The sequence below is a fragment of the Vulpes lagopus genome, chromosome 9, assembly GCF_018345385.1.
Source record: "Vulpes lagopus strain Blue_001 chromosome 9, ASM1834538v1, whole genome shotgun sequence".
Lineage (NCBI taxonomy): Eukaryota > Metazoa > Chordata > Mammalia > Carnivora > Canidae > Vulpes > Vulpes lagopus.
The window spans coordinates 64,655,040-64,679,862 of NC_054832.1; the positions used below are offsets into that span (position 1 = coordinate 64,655,040).

The following is a 24,823-nucleotide window of genomic DNA, read 5'->3' on the forward strand; positions in this document are numbered from 1 at the left end:
TATTTCTGCATTTTCATTGTTCTTTCTTCCTTCCTAATGATGCAAGATTCCTTCATTATTTCTTTTGTAACATGTCCTTTAGCCATTCTTTAACAGTAAATCTGGCTAAGTGACAAAATCTTCTAGTTTTCCTTTATGTAAGAATGTCTTTATTTCTCCTTAATTCCCTAGGCATAGTTTCATCAGATATAGAATTTGCAGTTGACAGTATTTTTCTTTGATTTCTTTCTTGGAAAATGGTGTGCCACTTCTTCTGGTCTCTGTTGTTGCATATGTATATATATATATATATATTTTTTTTTTTTTTTAAGATTTTATCTATTTGAGAGAGAGAGAGAGAGAGAGAGTGAAAGAGCACAAGCAGTGGGGGAGGGGTCGAAAGTAAGGGAGGAGCAGATTCCCCACTGAGCAAGGAGCCTGTTGTTGGGCTTGATCCCAGCACCCTGGGATCATGACCTGAGCCAAAAGCAGACACGTAATTGATTGAGCCACCCAGGTACCTGGGCTTCTGTTGTTTCAGATGAGAAACCTGTTGTCTTTTGAGTTGGTATCCCCCTATAAATAATATGTTGTTTCTCTCTGGCTGCTTTAAAGATATTTTCTTTGTCTTTAGTTTTCAGAAGTATAATTATGATGTGTATGGGCATGATTTCTGTGGATTTATCTTTTTTGGAATTCACTTACCTGCTTGATCTGTAAATATTTATGTTTTGTTATATTTGGGAAATTTCCAGTCACTATATCTTTGAATACTCTTTCAGTCCTACTCTCTTTCTCTTCTTCTAGGATACCAGTGCTAAATGTTGGATCTTTTAGGTTCCTGAGGCTCTGTTTGTTCATTTTTAGTTAACTTTCTCTCTTTTGTTCAGATTGGGTAAATTCTATGAATCTCCCCTAGACTTTACTGATTCTGTCTTCTGTCAGCTGCACTCTACTATTGAGTTCTTCAAATTATTTTTATTATTTCTGTTATTTTTTCAGCCCTTTAATTCCCATTGGTTCTTTTTTTTTATAATTCCTATTTCTTTGCTGAAATTTTCTTTTTTTTTCACTTGTTTCAAGAGAATTTGTAATTGCTTGTTGAATTTTTCTTATGATAGTTACTTGTCAGATAATTTTAATATCTGATTCATCTCAATGTGGGACTCAGGATTATCTTTTCTCATTCAAGTTGCAATTTTCCTGTTTGTTGTTTTTTTTGTATAATAAATTATTTTCATTATATCTAGACATTTTGGCAATTATCAGTAGACTCTGGGCCCTACTTAAGTTTTTTTATTTTAATTGGCATTTACTCTGTTTTTTTTATTTTTTTTATTTTTTTAAATTAATTTTTATTGGTGTTCAATTTACCAACATACAGAAAAACACCCAGTGCTCATCCCGTCAAGTGTCCACCTCAGTGCCCGTCACCCCTTCCCCTCCAACACCTGCCCTCCTCCCCTTCCACCACCCCTACTTCGTTTCCCCGAGTTAGGAGTCTTTATGTTCTGTCTCCCTTTCTGATATTTCCCAACATTTCTTTTCCCTTCCTTTATATTCCCTTTCACTATTATTCATATTCCCCAAATGAATGAGAACATACACTGTTTGTCCTTCTCCGATTGACTTATTTCACTCAGCATAATACCCTCCAGTTCCATCCACGTTGAAGCAAATGGTGGGTATTTGTCATTTCTAATTGCTGAGTAATATTCCATTGTATACATAAACCACATCTTCTTTATCCATTCATCTTTCGATGGACACCGAGGCTCCTTCCACAGTTTGGCTATTGTGCCATTGCTGATAGAAACATCGGGGTGCAGGTGTCCCGACGTTTCATTGCATCTGAATCTTTGGGGTAAATCCCCAACAGTGCAATTGCTGGGTCGTAGGGCAGGTCTATTTTTACTCTGTTTAGATAGATTTAGTATGGTGGTCATAGCCTGCTTTTGTGGGCTGTGGCTCCAATGACAGTCTAATTTTCAGAGCCTTGATGGTGCTATGTTTGTCCTCTATGTCCCCTGCCTCTGGGGCCCCACTGGTACTTGTTTGTACTAGCTGAGGAAGTGAAAGGAGCTTACCAGGCTGAGTGGCTTGCTGCCATTAGGTGGAGGAAGGGAATCTCCAGCCTGCAGAGACAAGAAGCACTTTTTGGGCTGGGTGCTTATTGATGGGAAAGTTCTCTGGTGGGTTACTGTTAGGAGAACATTCAGCTGGTTCCCCTTGCTATTTCTTCTGGGATTATCTAGAGTTGTTGGCAGGACTTTTGCTTAATTTGGAGGAAGAATAAGGCTATCTGGCTGCCTTCTCTTGCTAGATTGGCTGTCAGGAAAGGCTGGGCCGGGGTTAGTTTGCCTCGGATGGTGTGAATCATAACATGCCTTGCCACTGTGTTGTTCCCTTGGTCCTCTGATTGCTAACTAATTTATCTTTCTCTTTATAACTTTTAGGGTTCTCCTTTAGTTGTCTCTTGTGTTATTTCCAAGGCTTTTAGTCATGCTTGGAAGGAAGGAGCAGAGAGAAACAAGTCTACGCCATTTTGCTCAGATCAGAAATTCTCTATATAAGCTTATATAGGCCTAAAATCCCTTTAAAAGGTACATAAAGAATTGCCTTCCCTGAGGAAGGAGACTTTTTTTGTATATGTGTTTGCATGTTCTCATTTTAATCAGGTGAACATATTATCTATTCAAAAATAAAAATAAAATGTAAAGGAAGAAAGAAATCTAACTCAGCCTTGTTTTCAAGAACACAACCAAGGATTGTGACATCGGTTAAGCAGAGTATGGATTCAACAATTTGTAATTTTATTAAATTTCACTGACTTGTAATTTCACTATATTGTGACTGCTTTGATCCAGATCTCTGAATATAAGAATAATGTTCTCAGTGGATTTTCAGCCTGCTCATACATTTTTAATAACTCGCAGAATACAAATGTGTAATTTAGATAGAAGTAGATGCTTTTGGCAGCATACTAGCACCCTAATCAGCTGAAAAAAAAGATATTTGTATGACATTAAAACAAAATTAATAGCAAGACACTGATTACATGAAAAGATTTTAGGTTGTAATTATTAAACTTGCAAACAGCTCAGTATAATTAGTTCCTTAATTAAGATATGACCTGAAATTTTAGCTTACAAATTAATTGAGGCAATTAAAAGTCACATTTGTAAAAGTAAAGTAGGTTTTAAAGCTTACAAGGTAGTCAGATATCACTTTGTTCTCATTTTAGGGAGCATCTTTATAGGTGGTAAGCTTGCAGTGCAATTACTTTGATTCCAAACTCACACCTCTAGCCAGTGTCTCAGCCTGAAGCCTTAAGAGTCAAGTTTAGTAACTTTTGGCTAAGGGTATCTATCCACAGGAGGTGCTCCCAGGCATACTCCCAAATAACTCTGGGGATCAATGAGGCAGCAAAGACTTTTTGTCCCCAGCACCTTAAGTGAAATATAAACTAAAAGATTGATAGTGACTTTGATCAAACTCTTTGACCATATTTTCACAGAACTATTTGGATCCAAATATCAGTTTTCACTCTGTCATTTATTCTTCAGCACATGCTTCTCAAAGGCATTTCAGGTCCCACAATTTACCACATGGTGAAAGTTCCAATTCATAGCCAAATGATTTCCCATCAATATATAGAAATGGAGAAGTCAATAAATATTTGTGGGGTAGTGATTTGGGAAGAGAATAAATTTAGAATCGTACCTTCATTCCTTATGTCAAAATAAATTCCAAATGGATCAAAGATTGAATATAAAAATAAGTTTTAAAAGTACTAGAAGATGATATAGGTTAATATTTTCATAATATTGTAATCAAGAGTGGCTTTTCAAACATAACAGATGAAACAAAATCCATAAAAGAAATTGCTAACAAATTTGTCTATTTAAGTGTAAACTGCCATATGTCAAAATATATATATACTGTAAGTTTTAAAAACCGAATTCAAAGTCAAATCAAGAAGTAACCAACTAAAATCTGAAAGTTTCATTTACATTTTGATTTAATTTTTCCTCTAAAGGTACAGCTTTATTCCTCAATAAGAAGATGAGGAGTGCTTGGGTAGCTCAGTTAGTTGAGTGTCCAACTTTTGATTCCGACTCAGGTCGTGATCTCAGGGTCATGAGATCGAGCCCTGTGTGAGGCTCCATGCTTAGCAGGGAGTCTGCTTGGGATTCTCTCTCTCCCTCTCCTTTGGCTGCTCCTCCCCATCCCTACTTGCATGCTGTAAATTAAATAAATACGTAAATAATCTTTAAAAAGAAAATAATGAAATACTTGGTACTATGGATCATGATTTGTGTACAAGGATAAATATAGAGGAAAATTAAAAGAACTTAAACTTTTTTTTAAAAAAGCTCATAAAGTGATTATATTACAGAATAGCCATAAGTTGTAGTCATTAAAAATCAATATTTAATAATACCAAGATATATTCATGATAGAATCTTGTTAAAAAGATAGACAGAAAAAAAGGACTAGAAGACAACAAAATATCAATAATTACTGCTGGAGACAGAATTATAGATAAATCTTATTGTCCTCATTTTGAGAAATTCCCAAATTTTCTACAAAAAGTAAGTTATTTTGTACTCAATACTTTTTCTTATTCCTTGGAATTCTAAAGAAAAACATATTTGACATTTTCCCAAAAATAGCTACCAAGGACATGAAAAATAAAAATTGAAGACTTGAAAAGAATAGCATATAATATAGCAATAGTGGCAACCATCTCTCCTTTTTAAAATCCCTCTACCAGATTCTATGGTGCTATATCATTTGAGTTAAATTAAAATTCCTGGTCATTCTCAATGATCTCTGTCTCTCTTTCTCTGACACTGCAGGCCTAGAACACATCTTTTCCTAAGGCCCAAAATTCTGAGAGCATTCTTTATAGAAGTCAGTGCCATACTTGTCTATTTCTAATGCCTATGTTGTAGAACAGGGAACATGAGGTTCAAAACTCCCAACTACTTGGTCTTGGCAAGAAGCTTATGTCTTTACTTAGGGGCACTTGCCTATTGCAAAAAAACCATTACTAGTAGTACAAGAAATGTCATCATTGAACTTTCTCTGTACCTGTAGGTTTTCTTGATTTCTTCATTTGTTGCTCCCTTAGGCAGACCAAGAATTTCATACAGAGCTTCTCCAGATGTAGACATAGTCCGCTGTCTTTGGTTAGGTATGTTACATGCCATTTTCTCAGGCTGCAAAAGCAAAGAGGGGAAGTAACCATGAAGGTTATGCATACTGGATCCCATTCTCAAAGGGAAAAACAGTTTATTTTTAACCTTTTGTAAAATGACAACCTGAAGTACATTTTTGTGCCAGCCACAAAAGGAGAGGAGAAAAGTGTTAGGAAAGCCAACAGTAGAGCTTCAAGTCAGGGTGTTAAAGGCTACCTGCAGTCATGTAAATGGAATATGGCTTTGTCCACATGGTTAAATAGAAGTGAAATGTTATCTAAATACCCAGCTAATTCAGAATTGTTGAAAATGAATCCTAACAAGTGGGTGTATATAGATTCTTTTTTTTTTTGCCAGAATTTGCACAGCTCCTTTTATGTGTGTTTTCTAAATTTAGCTAGCAATGGAAATAATCTTCCATTTTACTTTGATTCTATTGGCTTAGCCCTTGTTAGAGCAAGAGTTTTAAAAGGAAATAAAAAACAACTTTTTAAAGTACAAAGGGAAAAAATCATCTGGGAGAGCCAAGTTAGAACTTCCCTGCAGCAGTAGGATTCCAAAGTCCCCCACAGTTCTCATGGGTTTTGTACCTGAGACAGATCCTTTCCCTATGGTATATCCAGAAGGGATTGGGCTCTCCTAAGACCTAGACTCCATCTTCCTGCTATGCTCCGGCTCTAGGGTAGACAAAGAGAAGCAAGCATATGTAGGGACATTCCTGCATCCTCCACTCAATCTCTCTAAGCCTTCAGGTCTTCATTTATAATAAAAGGATAAATTTCATATCACAGGGATATCTTAAGAATTTAGAAATGATGCATATAATATACCCAGAACATAATGGGTTCAATGAAAAAGATAACTTTTTTTATTAAAGGCAACACAGTGTGTAATTCAGGAACTGTACTGTAATCAGACTTTCCCAGAATAATAGCCTTGCATGACCTTCCCTATCTGTGAACAAGAGACAGAAATGTGCCTAAAATCATGGAGCTGTTTATAAGAACTAAATGTATTCATATATTAAAAAACAAGAACATATACCAGTGTACATAGCATCATTATTCGTATCAGCCAAAAGGTAGAAACAACCCAACAGGTGAATGAAAATGTGGTATGTACATACAATGGAATATTATTCAGTCATAAAAAGAAATAGAATTTTGACACATGCTACAATACAGATGAACCTTAACATTATGCTAAGTGAAATAAACTAGTCACAATAGGACAAATATTGTATAATTCTCTTATATAAGATGCCTTGAATAAATAAGTTTGTAAAGACAAAAAGTAGAATAGAGGTTATCAGGGGTTAGGGGGTCATGGGGAATGGGTAATTATTATTTAATGGGCACAGAGTTTCTGTTTGGATGATGAAAATGTTTTAGTAATAATGGTGATAATTAGAAAACACTGATTGTACTTAATGTCACTGAATTGTACCCTTAAAAACAGTTCAAAGAGTAAATGTTAAATTTTACCACAAAAACAAAACTAGAGGAAAAAAAAATTATTTAGATTGCAAGCTCCTCTGACCAGAAGTTCCTTGAAAATCATTGTCCATTTCTTGGCTTTGGGCCTCCTACAGCAAGTGCTAGAATAATGCATAAATGAATATAGCAGGACTCGGGAGATGGTACTGCAGAAACATTCACGTTCAACACAGGGAATCTCTGGTGACAGTGGTGGCAGCAGCTCAACTGGATAGGCACGTCCCAGTGGTGGATGGGGTCGAATGGAGATGACCTCCTAACTCTGTTCTCACCAGGCTAATGACCAAACCAATAGAGCAAAACCCCTAGATGTTGGCTGATGAGTCCGGATGACCTTAGAGGTCCATGAGACCCCAGAGTGGTACCGTGAGTGTTTGTGGTCCTAAGGAATTCATTGAACAACAATGTGAGGAATTCCAAAATATTTTTGTGATCCTTTATCTTCTTGGGGGAAGAAGAGCAAAGGTTTGAAGAGTACTGAAGTCAGACCCAGGCAAAAATCTTGCCTAAAGGCACCAAGGACAAGGGCTTATTTTATGGCATGGCTGCATGGTCCCTTCCTCAATCAGCTTCCTGTGATAGTGGTGTCCCCTAGAGGCCAGAAGGACCCCAGTCCCAAATTCCTGGTTTTCACAAGGTCAGGAGGAGAAGAAATCTGATTTTGCCTGCCAGAAAACAAAATCTAACTAATATCCATACTGACTAGCAGCCATTCAGTAAATTGTGGCACTTACTTTCATAATTGCTCGAACTTACCCTTCTTGCCTATCCACCACAGCTTCCCTAAGGAGTAAGCAATTCAAGGCTTGGAGTATGTCATTCATCTCTGTGTTCCAGTCCTACAGGTCAGCCCTATCTTAGAACCACAGCCCAGCTGATTATTCACAATTGAAGGAAAAATTACCTGAATAACTGACACCATCCCTACTTCCTTTCCTACCCTTTCTTCTGTCCTACAGCCACCATACACACAAATGCTCAAGATATGAATGCTCTGTACCATATATCCACCTATGGTTCCCAGGAATGGAGGCAACCAGCAGGTTTCTCACAGTCATACTAAATGCCACAAATGAGTGGAGTTTAGAAGACAGGGATTTCTGTGTGGCTTTGCGGACAAGGAATAGGGCCACAGTATCTGAGATTTTTTTTTTTTAAGTTGTATTCATTTATTCATGAAAGACACAGAGAGAGATAGGTAGAGACATAGGCCAAGGGAGAACCAAGGTCCCTATGGGACTTGGGACTCAATCCTGGACCCCAGAATCACTCCCCGAGCTGAAGGCAGAGGCTCAACCACTGAACCACCCAGGCATCCCATCTCTCTGAGATTTTAAGATGTCACTGGTTAGCTAGATCTCCAGAGTCACCAACTAAAAATATTATAACATAATGATTCAAATTTTAGGACTGTAAGATATTGAGTTAGGGGTCTTATAGGCCAATTTAACAAATGCCTTCTGGGAAATTTGGGCTATAGACCATTGTAGCAGACAACTTTACTATTAGCCTATTAACTCTCTATTTTCTAGGGAATGTTCAGGTTCCCATTGCAATATATGCCTTTCCTGACACCTGCTTCAGTTTTACCTGGTCTCAGTTGAGTAGACCAAGAGTGGGTACACCAAAAAAAAAAGAGTGAGTACACCAAGACAAACCAGTAAGACTCCAGTAAGACTCCTTCTCTAGTATTTTTTAATATATAGGATAATCTTGCAGATGGTAAAACCAGTAAAATATAAGAATCAGTTTTTGTTTTGTTGACTTTCACCATTGTTTTCCTGTTTTCAATTTTGTTGGTTCCTGCTCCAGGATTTATGATATCCTGAGTTCTGCTCACTGCAGGCTTAATTTGTAAAGCCTTATCTAGTTATCTAAGGGAAACTTAGCTTATTGATTTTAGATATTTTTTTCTAACACATGTATTTAATACTATAAATTTTTCTCTAAACATTGCTTTCATTACATCTTCTAACCAAAAGTGGTGTTTTTATTTTTATATTATTGGCTGGCCTGAAATAAGAGAGATTGAAACTGATACACAAGAGAGGAGCAGTGGCTGGAAGATGGAGAGAGAAACCCAGTAGAGTTCAGTCTCCTGGTTCCAGTTGTTTCAGAGTGAACTTGCAACTCTCCCCCTCCCACAGTTTGTCAATCAACTTTTCCCTGGATTTAACCAATAAAATTCCTCTCCACACACAAATTTATACACGTTTTTTTCTTTTGAGCATAGTTTAGTTAGGTTTTGGTTACTGTTAACCAAAACTGCTAAGTGTCATGCACTCTTTCAATTAAACCCCAAGAGAGGTTCCTCAAGTACTTCCAAGCCAGCTAATCTTAAATTATTGCATCTATTCATCCTTTAAGTTGAATGTGGCTTCCTGGTACTTGGAAATAAATACTTTGGGGAAAGAACAATGATATACTAAGATAGTCAAACAGATTCATTCAGATATATTGTGTAGACATTAGTAGTACAGATAAAAGGAACAGTGATAAATCTGGGTTAAGACACTTTCATAAAAAAAAGTTTATGAAGAGCTATTCAGGAGAACCAAGAAGAAATGAAAGTATAGCAAATAGTTATCTTTATCTATTTATCTCTATATTCAGCATTACAAAGAAACAGTTTCAATTTTGGGGAAAAATGCATTCATCTATTCCATGAAATAAAAGAGATGGGACGCCTAGGTGGCTCAGCGGTTGAGCGTCTGCCTTTGGCTCAGGGAATGATCCTGGGGTCCAGAATCGAGTCCCACATTAGGCTCTTTGCAGGGGCCCTGCTTCTCCCTCTGCCTCTGTCTCTGCCTCTCTTCCTCTCTGTGTCTCTCATGAATAAATAAATTAAAATATTTAAAGAGAGAGAGAGAGAGAGATGTCATGGCTCCCATAAATCAACAGATACCCTAAAATCAATTTTAATAAGACACAGATGTGTACAATTTCCACAATGGTGAGCATCCTGTTCCATGACCAGCTTTGATTCCTTCCTACTTGGGTCTTGCTGTCACTAATCCAGGAAAAGGATTTACAGGTTACTGAAAATAATCTGCTAAACAGATTATGGTAATACCCATAGCAGAAAATTCAATTATTTATTCAAAGCCTGCAATGCAGATCAAGTCTTTTGGAAGATTTCAGACTAATATGAGATACAAAACTATAAGCCAATAATGAAACTAGTGTTTAGAAATTAAACAAGTACTGAGGATAGAACAAGAAGGAATTTTCTGCTAGGGGTATATGGGATGTGATATATTAGGTATGTGATAAACATCTGTTGGGTAATTAAATCAAAACTGAGTAGTGAACTTGAATGGGAATGTTAGGGAGAACCTCACATAAAAGATGAAATCTTGTTCCTATTGCCCATAATTCCCATATCCCCTGATAATAATACAACCACTTATTTCTGTAGAACTTCGCACATATTTTAATTACAAACATTGTATCTAGGCCTAACCTTGGATCTGCATAGACATAGTAGCCAGTGACTTTCTTGATAATTTATTCACATAAATCAACAGAAAGGAGGGATTCTGGGCTTGTGGGCTAAAAGTGGAGGGAGGACATTCTGACATTGTGACTAGGACATTTTTTTTTTCTGAGGCGCCCCCTTCAAAGTTATCCCCAGTATAGAACAAAGAAATGGGGTTAGTTATGTTTCACCTTCTTTGCCCTATTCCCCAAAGTTTTCCTTTCGAACAAATAAAGTCTGTTAAGGTACATTTAAAAAAAAAAAGCCCTTTTATATCGATATTGGAACACAAGATGAAGATAGTTGGTCAATAATTGGTCAATGTGGTTAGTTATTGACTGACTCTACATAAAGAGACCAAAAACTGCAAAGTTGCTCTCTGTACATTGAATAGCAACATGCTTTCTTTTCTCCTTGCTGATATAGAAACTAGACTCTTCATACATTATTAATAGAGATGACATTTAGTTTCAAATTCAATGGTGTAATACGTTGAAACTTTTAGTTGTTTTAATACGTAAAAATAGATATATGCCCCGAGAACATACTAATTACAGAGTAATTGTCAAAACGTCTTCTAAAAACTCTCCTTAAATGACCTTAAACTAAATAATGGAGCCATATTCTTTTTTTAATTTCTTATATAAAATACAATTTTTATGAATTCTTTTTCTGTAGCCTTTTGAATTCTAATATTCTTATGCAAAATTCAAGTCTTTATTATTTATTCATAGTCCCTCATCTATAAGCCATCCAAATGGAGGAAAAAAATGTTGTCATGCAAAATTATTAAGTAATTTAATTTTGATCACCCAGTACATGATATTTAATCCTCTGAACTTAAATTACCTTCTGGTACATTACAATGCCATTAATATCATAATTTCTTAAAGCACTGACAGCTATACAGTCACCACTAAACTACATATAGCTTACCTTTTGATAATATATATAAGTGAGAGAAGGTTCAGTACTCTGATGATGATGGGCAACCAGTTCAAAATAAGCACTTATTTTAAAGGTTCTAATTCCAGGAGTCTTACAGATTTTGTTTTAAATTTTTTATGTTGACATAAAATGTTCCTTTCAAAACAAAAAAAAATACTTTACCTATATCTATTATGTGTATTCTCAAAAGTAGAAAAAAAAATCAAACTATACCTTTCTTGAAAGGGTTCCTTTAAGGGTCAGAAAATAAATGTGGGCAAGGGAAATTATATCATTAAACACAGCAAAAACGCTTTCAATGGCTGTCATTGGGGAAACCAACATATTTTACCATTTTCTTATTACTTCTGTGATTCCTCCATTGAAATCTATTAGTGAAGTAAAATTTCCTTATTCAAATGACATTGTATCTTAAAGCTAAGCATGCATCCAAAATGCTAATCCTATGTTTAAAAGTAGTAATTCTCCCTCGCATAATTACTCATTATAGAAAAATAATTATCTCTTAATTGCATTGGCACTTAATAGCAATTTGAAAATGGGAAAACTTGGAAATGTTACAATGATCCACAATACCTGTTCCTATAACTCCAGATTCAGTGTTCTCAAAACAGGAGCAACTTGCTGTTTTTAACTGGTCTGGAAATAGATGTGCAAAGAAATGAAGGAAACAATGAAAGCTATTTCATACCTGTTCCACTGTTTCAAAGCAAAAGGCTACTCCTTTCCATTGTTCTCATCCAGAGTTAAGCAGGTCAGTGGAGTCAGATTACTTTTCATTTGTTACTCTATCAGCCAATTCGTTATCCCTCTGGAAGACACAACAAAGAGAGAATAAAACATGCATGACAGTAAAGGTTGCCATTACAAGGCACCAAGTGATACCAAAATATATGCTACATTTACTATTGATCATTAGATGGTGCTTGGATCAACCAAATGTTACTATGGAACTGCCTCCAGGTTTCCATCAGAACTGTCAGTTAAGAAAATATGCATAAATAAAAAGTGTTGATGAAAATGCAGAAAGAAGGGAACTTTTGTGCACTGTTGGTAGGAATATAAATTGATGTATTCACTATGGAAAACAGTACAGAGTTTCCTCAAAAAATTAAAAATAGAAATATCATACAATCTAGTTATTCTAATTCTGGGTTTTTACTCAAATAAAATGAAAACACTAATTCAAAAAGATGCACCCATGTTTACCGCAGCATTATTTACAATAGCCAAGATATGGAAGCAACCTAAGCGTTCATCAGTAGATGAATGGATAAGGAAGATATGAATGGAATATTACTCAACCATAAAAAAGTAACAAAATCTGCCATTCATGACAACATAGATGGAACTAAAGTGAAAATAAGTCAGACAGACAAAGGCAAATACCATATGACTTCATTATATGTGGAATCTAAAAAACAAAACAAGCAAAACTAAAACAGAAACAGACTCATAAATACAAAGAACAAACTTATGGTTGCCAAAGGAGGAGGGGTAGTTAGGTGAGACAGGTGAAGGCGATTAAGAAGTATGAACTTCCATTTGTATAATAACTCACAAGATGAAAAGTACAGAATAGGGAATATGGTCAATAATATTGTGATAGAATTGTATGGTGACAGATGATAACTATGCTTACCATTATGGCCATTTCATAATGTATATTATTGTCAATTCATTATGTTGTACATCTGAAACTAATATAACATTGTATGAAGACTATATTTCAATAATTAAAAAATACTGGAAAGACCATATAACATTAATAAGAAGAAGACTTTAATTGCTCATTACATTAGTCCAACAATTTTCATATCTGAACATTTTACTCAAATCTTAGTCAAGAGGCACTGACTCTTAGGGGTAAGTGGAGTAGTTTTAAGAATGAAGGAACCTCTTGTTAAAACAATGTCCTAACTTTCACAAGCAACAAAAGGTCACACGAGAGCACATTTCTTAGGATTTTGAGCAAGATCCTATAACTGAAAAAGACTTAAGTCAAATGAGACAGGTGTTACTCTGATTTTGGCACAATGGGGTCTGGTTCCTGAGGCTGAAGGCAGAGTTTAAGTGTGCCACTTAGCACAGCAGTAGCAAGCCTAGGGTTATTTTGTGTGAACACTGCAGAGTAGTCTTTTCTCTAGATAGCATTAGATTTTATTTATTTATTTATTTTTTAGATACAGAGAAATAAAAAGCTATTTCCCCATAGACCCTGATTTCTAGCCAGAGTTTAGGAAGCAGACTATCATCCTGTGGAGAAATGGAGGGTGGGGGTGGGTAACTAAAGACATTTAGAACTAAAGTCACATCAGCTTAAGAACAACATCCTTTGATGAAATGAAAATAATTGCTATAATATGAATATTTAAATATAATTTTAAAAATTTCAGCTTATGTTTCAAATTCAGTTTAATATTTTTAATAAAATTTATTATTTTTATATGATGAACCATTTCTTAAATCTTCTTAATCCTTGCTTTTTAATCTTTTAATGTATTGCATAAGCTATGAGTTCTAAAATTGGTTAAGTATTGCAAAACTCTCATGTGAAGTAGAACTGTGTATGTGTTTCAAAGAGCAAACGCAGTTTCTTATCCATCTAAGTCATTCAGCAATTAGTCACCTAGTAGGTCCAGGCACTGGGCTAAATGCATACAAAATCAAATGTAAACTTTGGGTTTGTGGGTCACAGAGTTGCATCCTACCAAGAAAGGCAGATATTAATCCAATGATTACTCAAATAAGTATATAAATGAGACTTTGAAGAGATGTATAGTCTATTTATGAGATCATCACCATTTCCTTAGGGTGCTCCTAAAGACTATTTATGTACCTCTTTCTATTACTGCATAGGGTTAGGTTTATTATAGGCAATGACTAGTACATCAGCACAGAATCTGCAACAGGTACCAGATGAATTTGGATAGTCAATAAAAATCATCTTTTATTAATCATGAAAATTAGAGTAAACAGTCCTTCATTTAAATTTCATATCTCAGCAGGTGCACCTATCACTCATTTTTGAATATGCAAGGGCACATAGCCCAAACAAATCCTATTCAAAATGGCTCAATATGATGAACAAAGGCAGTATTATCGGTGTCAGTGTTACTATCTTTATTACCTCTACATTGTGTTGTTATTACAATGTCCAAAGAAGTGTTTCTTTGACAAAAATATGTCAGCAGACCCTTGATCCTTGTTTTTACCGATAGTTGTTCCCTGTTCACAATAGCCCAAGATGTCTCTTATGCCAATAAACTAAAAAGGTGGAAGGAAAAACTTTTGCTCTAGGTACAATCCTTTTCAGTAGGGTTTCCAGTACAAAGTGATTGTTCTGCAAATTGTCATCTGACTGTAGCTAAACAGCCTAGGAAAACAGTACATGGAAAGCAAAATAGTTTTCATTCCTACTTGTTTAGCATTGAAGTGCTTTTAATAATAGTACTGATCTTAAGATATATCTTTGTCTTAACTTTAATGAAGCCCCCGTTTAAGTAAAACCTCACCCAGCCCAGGGAACAGACTTATATTTGAAAGAGAAGAAATTGCTAAGGACACCCTCTAGAGACCAGTAACTGCACTTATATCACACTTGGTATAATTTCCTAAGTATTTTCACTCATCATTACATTATTTGATATTCAATGGTCGTTTTTAGAAAGAGATAACTGGCTAAGTGTGGTCATGTGACTTGCCCAAGCACAAATGTTCATGATGAGGGGCAAAAAATTGAAATTGGAGTAAAATCTAAGTACTCTGCTTCCAAATTCTGTTGTTTTATATCCTTTAGTAAAAAGGCTGTGTTGAGCAATATAATTGTAAATGACAAAGAGAATCTCTTCTTATTGGTGTACATGGCCAGGCAGCCTCCTCAGTAGTCACAGGCCCGGGGAAGCAGCAGTCCTCTGCGCCTTTTGAGTCCACTGCACTAAGATTTTTTGCACCAATTTCTAGTGTCCAAAGTGGGTCTTCTCATTGGTATATTTCATCTTATTTATTCTAATAATGACAGTTACCTTGTGCCTTCTATTTTATTTTTTATTTATTTTTTTTTTAAATTTTTTATTTATTTATGATAGTCACAGAGAGAGAGAGAGGCAGAGACACAGGCAGAGGGAGAAGCAGGCTCCATGCACCGGGAGCCTGATGTGGGATTCGATCCCGGGTCTCCAGGATCGCGCCCTGGGCCAAAGGCAGGCGCCAAACCGCTGCGCCACCCAGGGATCCCACCTTCTATTTTAGATATACATTCTCCCCTCATTTTGTCAAAGTTTTCTCTTTTGGTTGGCCCACTAAATTGCAACCAACCCATTATCACAACTTTGGTCTACAAGACTTTCTTATATCTTATATAGTAAATGGTGCTTTGCTAGTGGCGGCATACTAGACAAAACATGCCATTACTAAGAACAGGCTTGATCTCAGCTGAGTGCCATTGGAAGGTGCTCAGAAATGAATGACTAAGGCTTAGCTGCCTCTCCTGGGGGTGAAGGTGGACAGATCTCTTTCTGAATGAGTCATGTAATGTAATTGGGTGCTGATTTTTCTACAACTGCACACACATATTCATGGTTCCAGATGTGTACGGTTAGATGAGCACTGATGCTGGTGGTGTCTCCTTCCTCCTGCTCCTAGGTGGGTACCTGTCCAAACTGGGCTCTCCTTTTAGAGCTCCAAAGCCAAGCCCTCATCTAGATGTTGCCCCAGTCACCCTTTCCCTGGGATCTTACCACCACTCCCATAGCAAACCTCCTAGGTTCCCCAACTGCTTTCCAGACTCATTAATGCACTGTACAGTTTTCTGTGTTGCTCCAGAAACCATGAACATTCTGCCAGATATTCTCACTATCAGTGGGCATTGGTAGGAGCTGGTCCAAGACCATAGACACACAGACTGGTCAGTGGCTACTATCACCAGGGCCCTACTACTATCTGGGTAATAACTATTAGGATCCCTGTATTACCTCAATCCTCCTCACAGCATCTCCTCTTTCTCTTCTCCATTCTCTCAGAGCCAGACCTTACCTCCAGATACTAAGTAGAGCAATCCCATGGAACCAGTTTTTGTTTGTTTGTTTGTTTATTTATTTAAAGATTTTATTTATTTATTCATAGAGACAGAGAGAGAGAGAGGCAGAGACACAGGGAGAGGGAGAAGCAAGCATCATACAGAGAGCCTGACATGGACTCGATCCAGGGTCTCCAGGATCACGCCGCTGCGCCACCGGGGCTGCCCCCATGGGACCAGTTTAAAATGACTAGCCCTGGAAGTGACAAGCTGGGTCTCTATACAAGGTAGCTCTTACCTAGGACACAGTCTAAACCCTCACACAAAGCTGACCAGAACTAGATAATCTCTGAATGGAGTGAGAGTGTGAGTGACAAGTGCTTGCCCACAAGGGAAGCAGCAACCCTGCCCAGCACCCTTTTGAGAGTCTCCCTGCTCCAGGTCCAGGGCTTGGATATCCACTAAGTGGCTCAAGCCTTCTCTGTAACTTTATCAGAGGTCTAAGCAAAATAGTCAAATGAATAAATGTTCAATTCAGTATTTGTTTTCATATTTAAAAAAATAATAATAAATTTCATTGGTTCCCAGGCAGACAGGCTGAAGCAAGGCAGACAAGCTATTCCATGTAGATGTATCGCCCTCTGGTGTTCAAAAAGAAATGGACTGTAAACAACTTTGAAATATTCCTCACCCCAAGTCACTCTTGATTTTCAGTGGCCCTGACACCCTCTCCCTCAGCCACCCGAGATTCCAAGAATTATGAGAAAAACACTCATGGAAGAATCAGGGTGGGGCAAGCCATTAGGGGGCACCGCCCTTTATTGCATTCTTCTGAAACTCAAGTTTTGCGATAGTGTCAAATATTGCTTCTGTCTGAAGGTAGAAATATTGGGACAGTTGTTGAACTACTGAGATCTCAGACCCATCTACTCATTGGCTGGGCCAGGACAGAAGATTTAAGAGATCCAGGCAGCAAATTCCCAGTGAATTTGTCAGCTTCTGCTGGGGGAAGGCAAAGTCCAAGAGACATTCCCTCTCCCTTGGGGAAATTGCAGAAGTCCCCAGATAGCAGATCTTAGTCAAGTTTTCCTTGGCCAGCAGGATGGGGTATTTTTGTTTAAAGGCAGATGCATATTCCAGCCAGAAAAGTTTCCCTCAGCATCACATTTAGCTACTTTGATCCACAAAGCATGAGTTTACAACGTCTGATTACCAAAGGAGGAGGCAATATCTCTACACCTAGAAGCATAATCCACAACACAAGACAGGTAACCAGAAGAACCAGGTGACAGTAAGAAAATACATGCTGGAGGAAGTGGGAGAGGAAGATCCTCCTGGGAGCCAGAGCTCAGACCCTGGAGACCAGGGACCTCCCCTTTGTGGTTCACATTGGAAGACTTGCACTTGCTTTGTGCCCAAATTTGATAGCATAACAAACATATCAATTTCCTAGCACTGCTGTAACAAGGTAGCGTAAACTGGGTGACTTAGAACAACAGAAGTGTATTCTTTCACAGTTCCAGAGGCTAGAAGTCTGAAATCAAGGTGTCAGCAAGCTTGGTTCCTTTTGGCACCTCTGAAGAAGCATCTGTGTCACAACTTCTTAGCTACTGGAGTTGCAGGCAATCCTTGAGGTACCCCAATCTCTGCTTCCATAGCCATGGCATTCTCCCTTGTGTCTGTGTCTTAACATGGTGTTCTCTCTGTGTGTCTGTGTCTCCTCTTCTTATAGTCAAATTAGATTAAGGGCCCATCCTACTCTAGTAGATCTCATCTTGCATCTTTTTTTTTCTTTTAACTTGCATCTTAATTACAGCTACAGAGACCCTACTTCCAAATAAGATCACAATCACAGTTACCAGAGATTTAGACATATCTCTGCTAGTGATACAATTAAACCCACAATAACTGGACTATAAAGTTGAGCAGATTTGGAGTTTGTATTTAGGCCTCTTCAGTGGTGTCCTGGGGAATGTTTAACAACCAGTTTTCAGGGGAGAAAAAGCCCTCGTTCATAATGCTTGCAGATTTTCATGGTGTAACTATTCCCTCCCAGACCTATTGCAAGCTACCAACATAACACCTAGCTTGCAAAATTCCAGAGAATTTAGCAATGTGTATCTCGGATCCACTGGTACTAACTGGTTCCAGCTTGCCAATGGGCCTATTATATTAAAAAATGTCAATGATTAAAAGGAGTCATCTGTTATAATTTCTTTTAAATACTTGCATATTGAGGCCAAGATGCCCCTACAACTTTTGATTATCAAAATATAAAATGATTGGTTTATATATAACTCATATCAAATTTTAAGTTGAGCCTACCTCTGGGTCATTTTGTTTTGTTTTGTGTAGCTTCAGCATTCTCCTCCCAGCCCTTCTACACACTCTACCCCCTACCTTTGGTGTGTCTACCACCCATAGGTTTCTGCACTCAGCTGTCTCTCCACCCCAAGTACTGTCATCCGACCAGGGACTCTTCAGCTTCCATGTGGTTTTTCCAGCCAGCACCCTTTCCTTCATGGTTCCTTGCCCTACTAAGATACCTAGATGTCCTCCAGCTCTCAAACCTTGAACTCTAACCTCACATTCCAAGCCTGTCATTTCCCACCACTTCAGCTAATTCCTCTGTGCATACAACATTTACATCTTACTAACACCAGCAACTTCCCAATCTATCAGCCATGTCCCTTTCCTCGACCCTTTCCCTGTTCAATGTATACTCTAGCATCACCATTGTAACTATTCCCTTGCCAATACCCCTAATTCCTTCTACACTATAGCCAATATTCAATTGTACATTCACTGGTGAGGGAAATGTTGCCACCACAGACCCATGGTCTCCAAACCCTGCAAACATGTTCCACATGCTTTTCTGTGTCCAAGAGGGCCCTACTTTTTTTTTTTTTACCATGCCCCACCACTCTTCTCCAATCTCCTGCTTTAATTTCAACAAAAGACAATATGTCTGCATCACAGCAAAAAACACAGAGAGCACTCTATTAACACAGTATTTTCACATAGACTCATTTAACCTACACAACAACTGAGAGAGGTAGGCAGGATATTATTATTCCCATTTTATAAGTCAGGAAACTGAGGCTCAGGGAACATTCATATTAACATCAGATTAGTTATTAACAGAATTTGAGTGGAAATAACAGGTCTCCCAATTCTGAGAATCCCAGGTCAAACAGTAAAGTAGATGATTTGTCCAAGGGCACCGATGAGTCCAGGATAAGCACTTACATCCCTGGGTACCTTCCAAAGTCTTTATCCACCTCTAGAATGTGCTGCCTTCTCAACAGTTGCTTTATTGCTATAAAGCACCTGAAGCTCATTTACTATTTATTTAAAAATAAAAGATAGGATTATCTTGAACACAGTTTTATTTTTCATTCTTTTGTAAATTGTTACCACCAATAATTGTTTCTTTGTGTTAGTGTTTTTCTGATATAGAGTTCTCAGAGCCTTGGCTGAAATAAGCCCCTTTACTCTCAGCTCCTGTCATATGGTTCACAAGCTCTGGAAACACCAGTGATGAGATGGAAGGAGCCAGACCAGGGCTTTGATCTAGAAATGTCATCCCATGGAGCCCAAATGCTTGCCCATTGGCCTCCAAAAGTGGATCATGGGTGGATCCTTGCAGGCTTACAAGCTGATTTTCTGTAAACACATGAAGCGGCCAAAGCCACTTCCATTGGTATGGGGGCCATAGTGAGTCACTTGCAACAATTACAGACAGATAAGAATCTCAGCTCTTTCCTGGGCCTTCCAGTGAAGCATGAAAACCAAATGGAATTTGCTTTGTTGATAAAAAAGGACCACCCTGTCCCAGTTGTTCTACCAATACCTTGCTTTGTTCATGCTGCACCTATATCATTGTACATCATTGTATATAGAGGCAGACATGCAAAAGAAGTGCTGACCCTTCCTTGCCACAGCCTGGTACAGCCTGCATGTCTACCCCTCACATGTTACCTTTGCCTTAGAGATATGCTGCTTCCACCATATTAGACTGAACCCCACTCCCATTAGAACTAATATGTATGAGGTATACCAGAAACACTGAACTAGGAGATGGATGACTTGGCTTCTAATGGTGGACATTGGGTAAGACACATGCTTCCTGATCTTGATTCTTTCTCAGACAAGTGGTTAGCTGTGGCTGCAGTTAATTCAGCAACACCATAAAGACTGCTTATGCTGTCACAACAAAGAGAACTTCTGGGGAGCAACCCAGAGAGTTCTATAGGAAGAGAGGACAGAGGAGTCTCCTTTAAATAAGATTAATTTAGGCACTTATAGTAAGTATGTCACTGGACAATGTTTCCTAAAAGTGCTAGAGGAGATGAAGAGTGAGGAGCAGCAACATGTCAGGCCATGAGGAGTAAACCAAATGAAGGGAAAGCCCAGGCCTGTTCCATGGGTGAATCAGCAGACAGCACATACCTGTAGAATTATTGATTCATGCACTTTGTAAGCTATTTTTTATGGACAGATTTGGGGGAGCTTTACAGGATTTTGCTGGCCCTTAGGGAACTTGAAGGCAATGTAGGGCACTCTTGGTGGCTCTGAAGACAGTGGTTTAAGAGGGATATCTCACAGTCCCTACCCTTGGCAGTCCATAGCAATCATGTCATTGTCCCCCCCCCCCCCCCCCCCCTTCATGGGAGAGTGGAGTGGTGGGAAGAACTCTTACAGGATCATTGCAAACATTAAATGAAATTGTCCACACAAAGCACAAGCATGTAACTTTCAATAAAGGGTAGCAGCTATTAATGTTCTGGGGATTACCTCAAAGGCAAAGGAAAGTAGAAACCTCCTAGTAGTTCCAAGTTGCACTCAAAATGTGAAAAAAAATGAGCCCTCTTCCACTCCTGTTCCTGAGCTTGAGCCCATAGCTAATGCTTTCAGACAGTCTCACCATAAGGTTGGCACCTCAGGACCTGTGGGGAATATAGCAGCAGTGCTGGGAGGCAGCTACCACACAGGCTAAAAGTATCAGATAAAGTCATTTAGACCTAGGTTAGAATCCTGGCTCTGCCACCTTAGACAACTTACTTCAATTCTCTGAACCTCACTTTCCTTATCTCTAAAATGTGAAAACATTTGTTGAATAAATGTCTTTTGAGCAAATGGAAATAGCACTACTTTCCACATGGGTCTTTGTGGCAATTAAATGAGATAATTACTAAACCTACTATGACATAATAGATGTGATGACTGATTTTATGTGTCAACTAGATTGGGGCATGGAATGCCTAGTATCTGGTCAAACATTATTCTGGGTACACCTGTAAGGGTGTTTTTGAATTAGATTAACATTTGAATCTGTAGACTGAGTAAAGCAGATTACTCTCCCTAAGTGGATGGGCCCCCTCAATCAGTTGAAAAGCTTGAATAAAACAAAAAGGCTGACCCTCCTGCCAGTAAGAGGAAATTTCCTCCTGCCAGACTGCCTTGGGCTGAGACATTGGTTCTGTCCTGCCTTCAGATTGTAATTGAAAATTGGCATTTCCTGGGTCTCTATCCTGCTGGTATTTGGACTAGAACTATATCACTGGCTTTCCTGGGTCTCTAGCATGCCAACTGAAGATCTTGGGACTTGTCAGCCTCTATGATTGTGTAAGCCAATTCCTTATAATAAATCATTGATATAGATATGGATATAGCTATAAATATGGCTAGGTATCTATTCTATTTATTCTATTTCTCTGGAGAACCGTAATACAGTAGGTGCTAAATACAAAAAAAGTTGTTTTTATGATTGCTATTTCTTGACAAGAAATGTTGTCCATATGTAAAGCTAACTGAAATTATGTTGTTTAAGAGATGGGGGGAAATGCCAATTAATGGCCTTGCTATTTGTGTGTGATTCAGAAGATATATTTGATCTTCTAAAACAAGCACTTATTATAACATATTTGTATTTATGTATCAAGATATATCTATTATATATTATAATATACACAAAGCTCCTGGGATATTTTATCTTTTCTGGTACAGACCATGACTTTGAGAAAGAAAAGTGTTGGAAGCAGAGAGGTAGCTCAGTATGGTGTCAAAGGACACACTTTGGTTTTCTGGTGATGACTTTGACTACCAGATAGTAAACACTCTGAAAGGAATACCATGAAGCCTTTGAGGATCATCAGTGACCTGGCACATAGGAAACTTGTCTTCTAATTTAAGACTATCAACTAAAATCTAAGTTGACATGAAGGAAAGGATCAAATTAAAATTTATACTGTGAAAAGTAATAGAGTATAAGATGCCCAGTAATTCTTAGTAAAAAATAGTATGGAGACTATCAGGAACGATATTTATAGGTACAGATGTCTATTCACCAAGGTTTATTGAATATCTAGGTGATTTGGGAACTTTAACAGGTTAAAAATACAGTTTCATAGTTTTAAAATAAAAGAGCAAAACATAAAAGTATATGTATAATAATCTCATTTGAAAAAGTGGATCCATATGTATATATACATACATAGAGAGCATGTGCATAATACATACTTAGACATGTTTATATATGCATAGAGCATTTCTGGTGAGTATGTGAAATTTGTTTGAAGTTCCATTGAGGGAAAGGACTGGGGACTACGATAAGAGGAAGGATTGTTTTTCATAGCATAAAGTTTTATAGTGTTTAAATTTTTACTACATGCACATAAAACTGTTCGATTAAAACTCTATTTTCATTAAACTGTGCTTGGAGCAGGATCATCAGTGCTGAGAGGGGCCCACTTGCTTTGAGCAGCTGTGCACTATCAATATTTAACCCCCGACCTTAACAGCATTGCCTTCCTGTCCTACTACAATCAGTCTTGCCCTTCTAACCATCTTCTATACCATCTCCAGTGTTCTCTTTCAAAACTGTGGCCTCCTGTTTCCTGCAAGATAAAGTCTGATCTACTTAGTGGAGCGTTAGTGGGAAATGATACTGTACCTAATACTACTAGTATCATTCCTGGGCCTTCCAGAAGTCCATTCCTTTCCTCTCTTTCCCACTGTCACTACCCTAAACCAAGCTCATTATCTTCTTGGTCTACCCTGCCAGCCTCCTGACAGTCTTTTCTCCGGTTTTTCTCCACTCCTATCTGTTCTCCATATACCATATTCTTTATAAAATGCAAATAGTATCCTAAAGCTCCCCTGCTTATAGCCCTTTAAAGCTGTCCACTGTGGGAACCTGGCTGACTCAGTCAGAAGAACATGCAACTGTTAATATTGGGGTTGTGAGTTCAAGCCCCTTGTTGGATGTAGAGATAACTAAAAAATAAATAAACAAGCTTTATTTATTTTTTTAATTTTTTATTTATTTATGATAGTCACAGAGAGAGAGAGAGAGGCAGAGACACAGGCGGAGGGAGAAGCAGGCTCCATGCACCGGGAGCCTGATGTGGGATTCGATCCCGGGTCTCCAGGATCGCGCCCTGGGCCAAAGGCAGGCGCCAAACCGCTGCGCCACCCAGGGATCCCAACAAGCTTTATTTAAAAAAAAAAAACTTCCTACTGATTTTAAACTAAAATCCCAACTTCTTAGTAGGGCCAGCCTCTATGTCTTTCTCCAGTGCCATCTCTCCCTAATTCTTTGCTCTTTGCTCTTTGCTCACTAACTACAACTACCACTACACCTTGCTCTCTGCTCACTGCCACTACCTACCATATACTGTTCAGTTCCTTGAAGACAACATTCTCTCTTTCCTCTGAGTCTTTTCACATCCTATTTCCTATCTTAAGAAACTCTTCTCTCTTCTCCCTGGTCTTCCAACCCTACCTGGCTAACTTTTTCACCATAAAGGGTTATAAAAATAAGATTGTCATAAGACAATTATAAATAATTGAAGAAGAAAAAGTCACCCATTTGAGAAGGAATCCTGAGGAGTTCAGCTATCAGAAGGATGCTGAACAGAGCATGGGTGGTGCAGTTTGCTAAGCATCTAACTCTTGGTTTTGGCTTAGGTTGTGAACTCAAGGTTGTAAGGTCAAGCCCTGCATCAGACTCTGTTCAGTGCAGAGTCTGCTTAAGACTCTCGCTCCCTCTTCCATTGTCCCTGTCTCAAATACCACCCCCCCCCAAAAAAAAAGAAAAGAAGACAACTGTGTGAGTTAGACCATTGATCCAAGAAGGGGCTGCACAGGCTGGAGAATGGAAAGAAGAGGGGTCCTTCTGGTGAATAAAGTGGAGAGGACTGAGTGAATGGGTGGCAGAGGGGGAGTGGCTAGAGGTAAAAGACCTTGAAAGCCAAAATAGAGTTTGATCTTCATTTTTTAAACAATGAGAAAACTTGAATGGTTTTTAAACTGGCAAGTGACAACCTCCAGTATTTATTTTAGAAAGATGTGAACAGAGTTCAGAGGAATGAAGTTAGGGAGAAGGGTGATCTTAGGCAAAGAGGATGAGAGCCTGCCCGAGGGCAGCAGTAGGCAGAACTGGCAAGAAGCAATGGATTTGAAAGAGATGTGGAGATAACCTCCTGGGCTTGATGACCAAGTGAAGGGGAGGAGAGACCCAGGAATTAGAGAGGACTCACAGAGCTAGCCAGAATAACTGGGAATATGGTGAGGTCATTGGCAGAGATGGGAATCACTAACAGAGAGCAGATTTGGAGGAAGATAATGAATTAAGTTCGGAACATGTCGACTTTTGGGTGTAAGGTCAGGAAGCCTATGTCCATGATTAAGATCAGAC

The 24,823-nt window shown here is 38.2% G+C and overlaps 1 protein-coding gene across 1 annotated transcript in view; it reads right to left on the minus strand.

Moving 5' to 3' along the window:
- Positions 1 to 24,823, minus strand: part of DNAJC5B (DnaJ heat shock protein family (Hsp40) member C5 beta) — a 93,391-nt gene that overhangs the window by 63,600 nt on the left and 4,968 nt on the right. Inside the window, exons 2-3 of the mRNA XM_041768444.1 lie at positions 11,797 to 11,916; positions 5,077 to 5,204 (exon numbers count right to left, since the gene is read on the minus strand). Of these exons, the coding sequence (XP_041624378.1) occupies positions 5,077 to 5,195 (119 nt within the window). The 5' untranslated portion in view covers positions 5,196 to 5,204; positions 11,797 to 11,916. The remainder of the gene's footprint in view (positions 1 to 5,076; positions 5,205 to 11,796; positions 11,917 to 24,823) is intronic.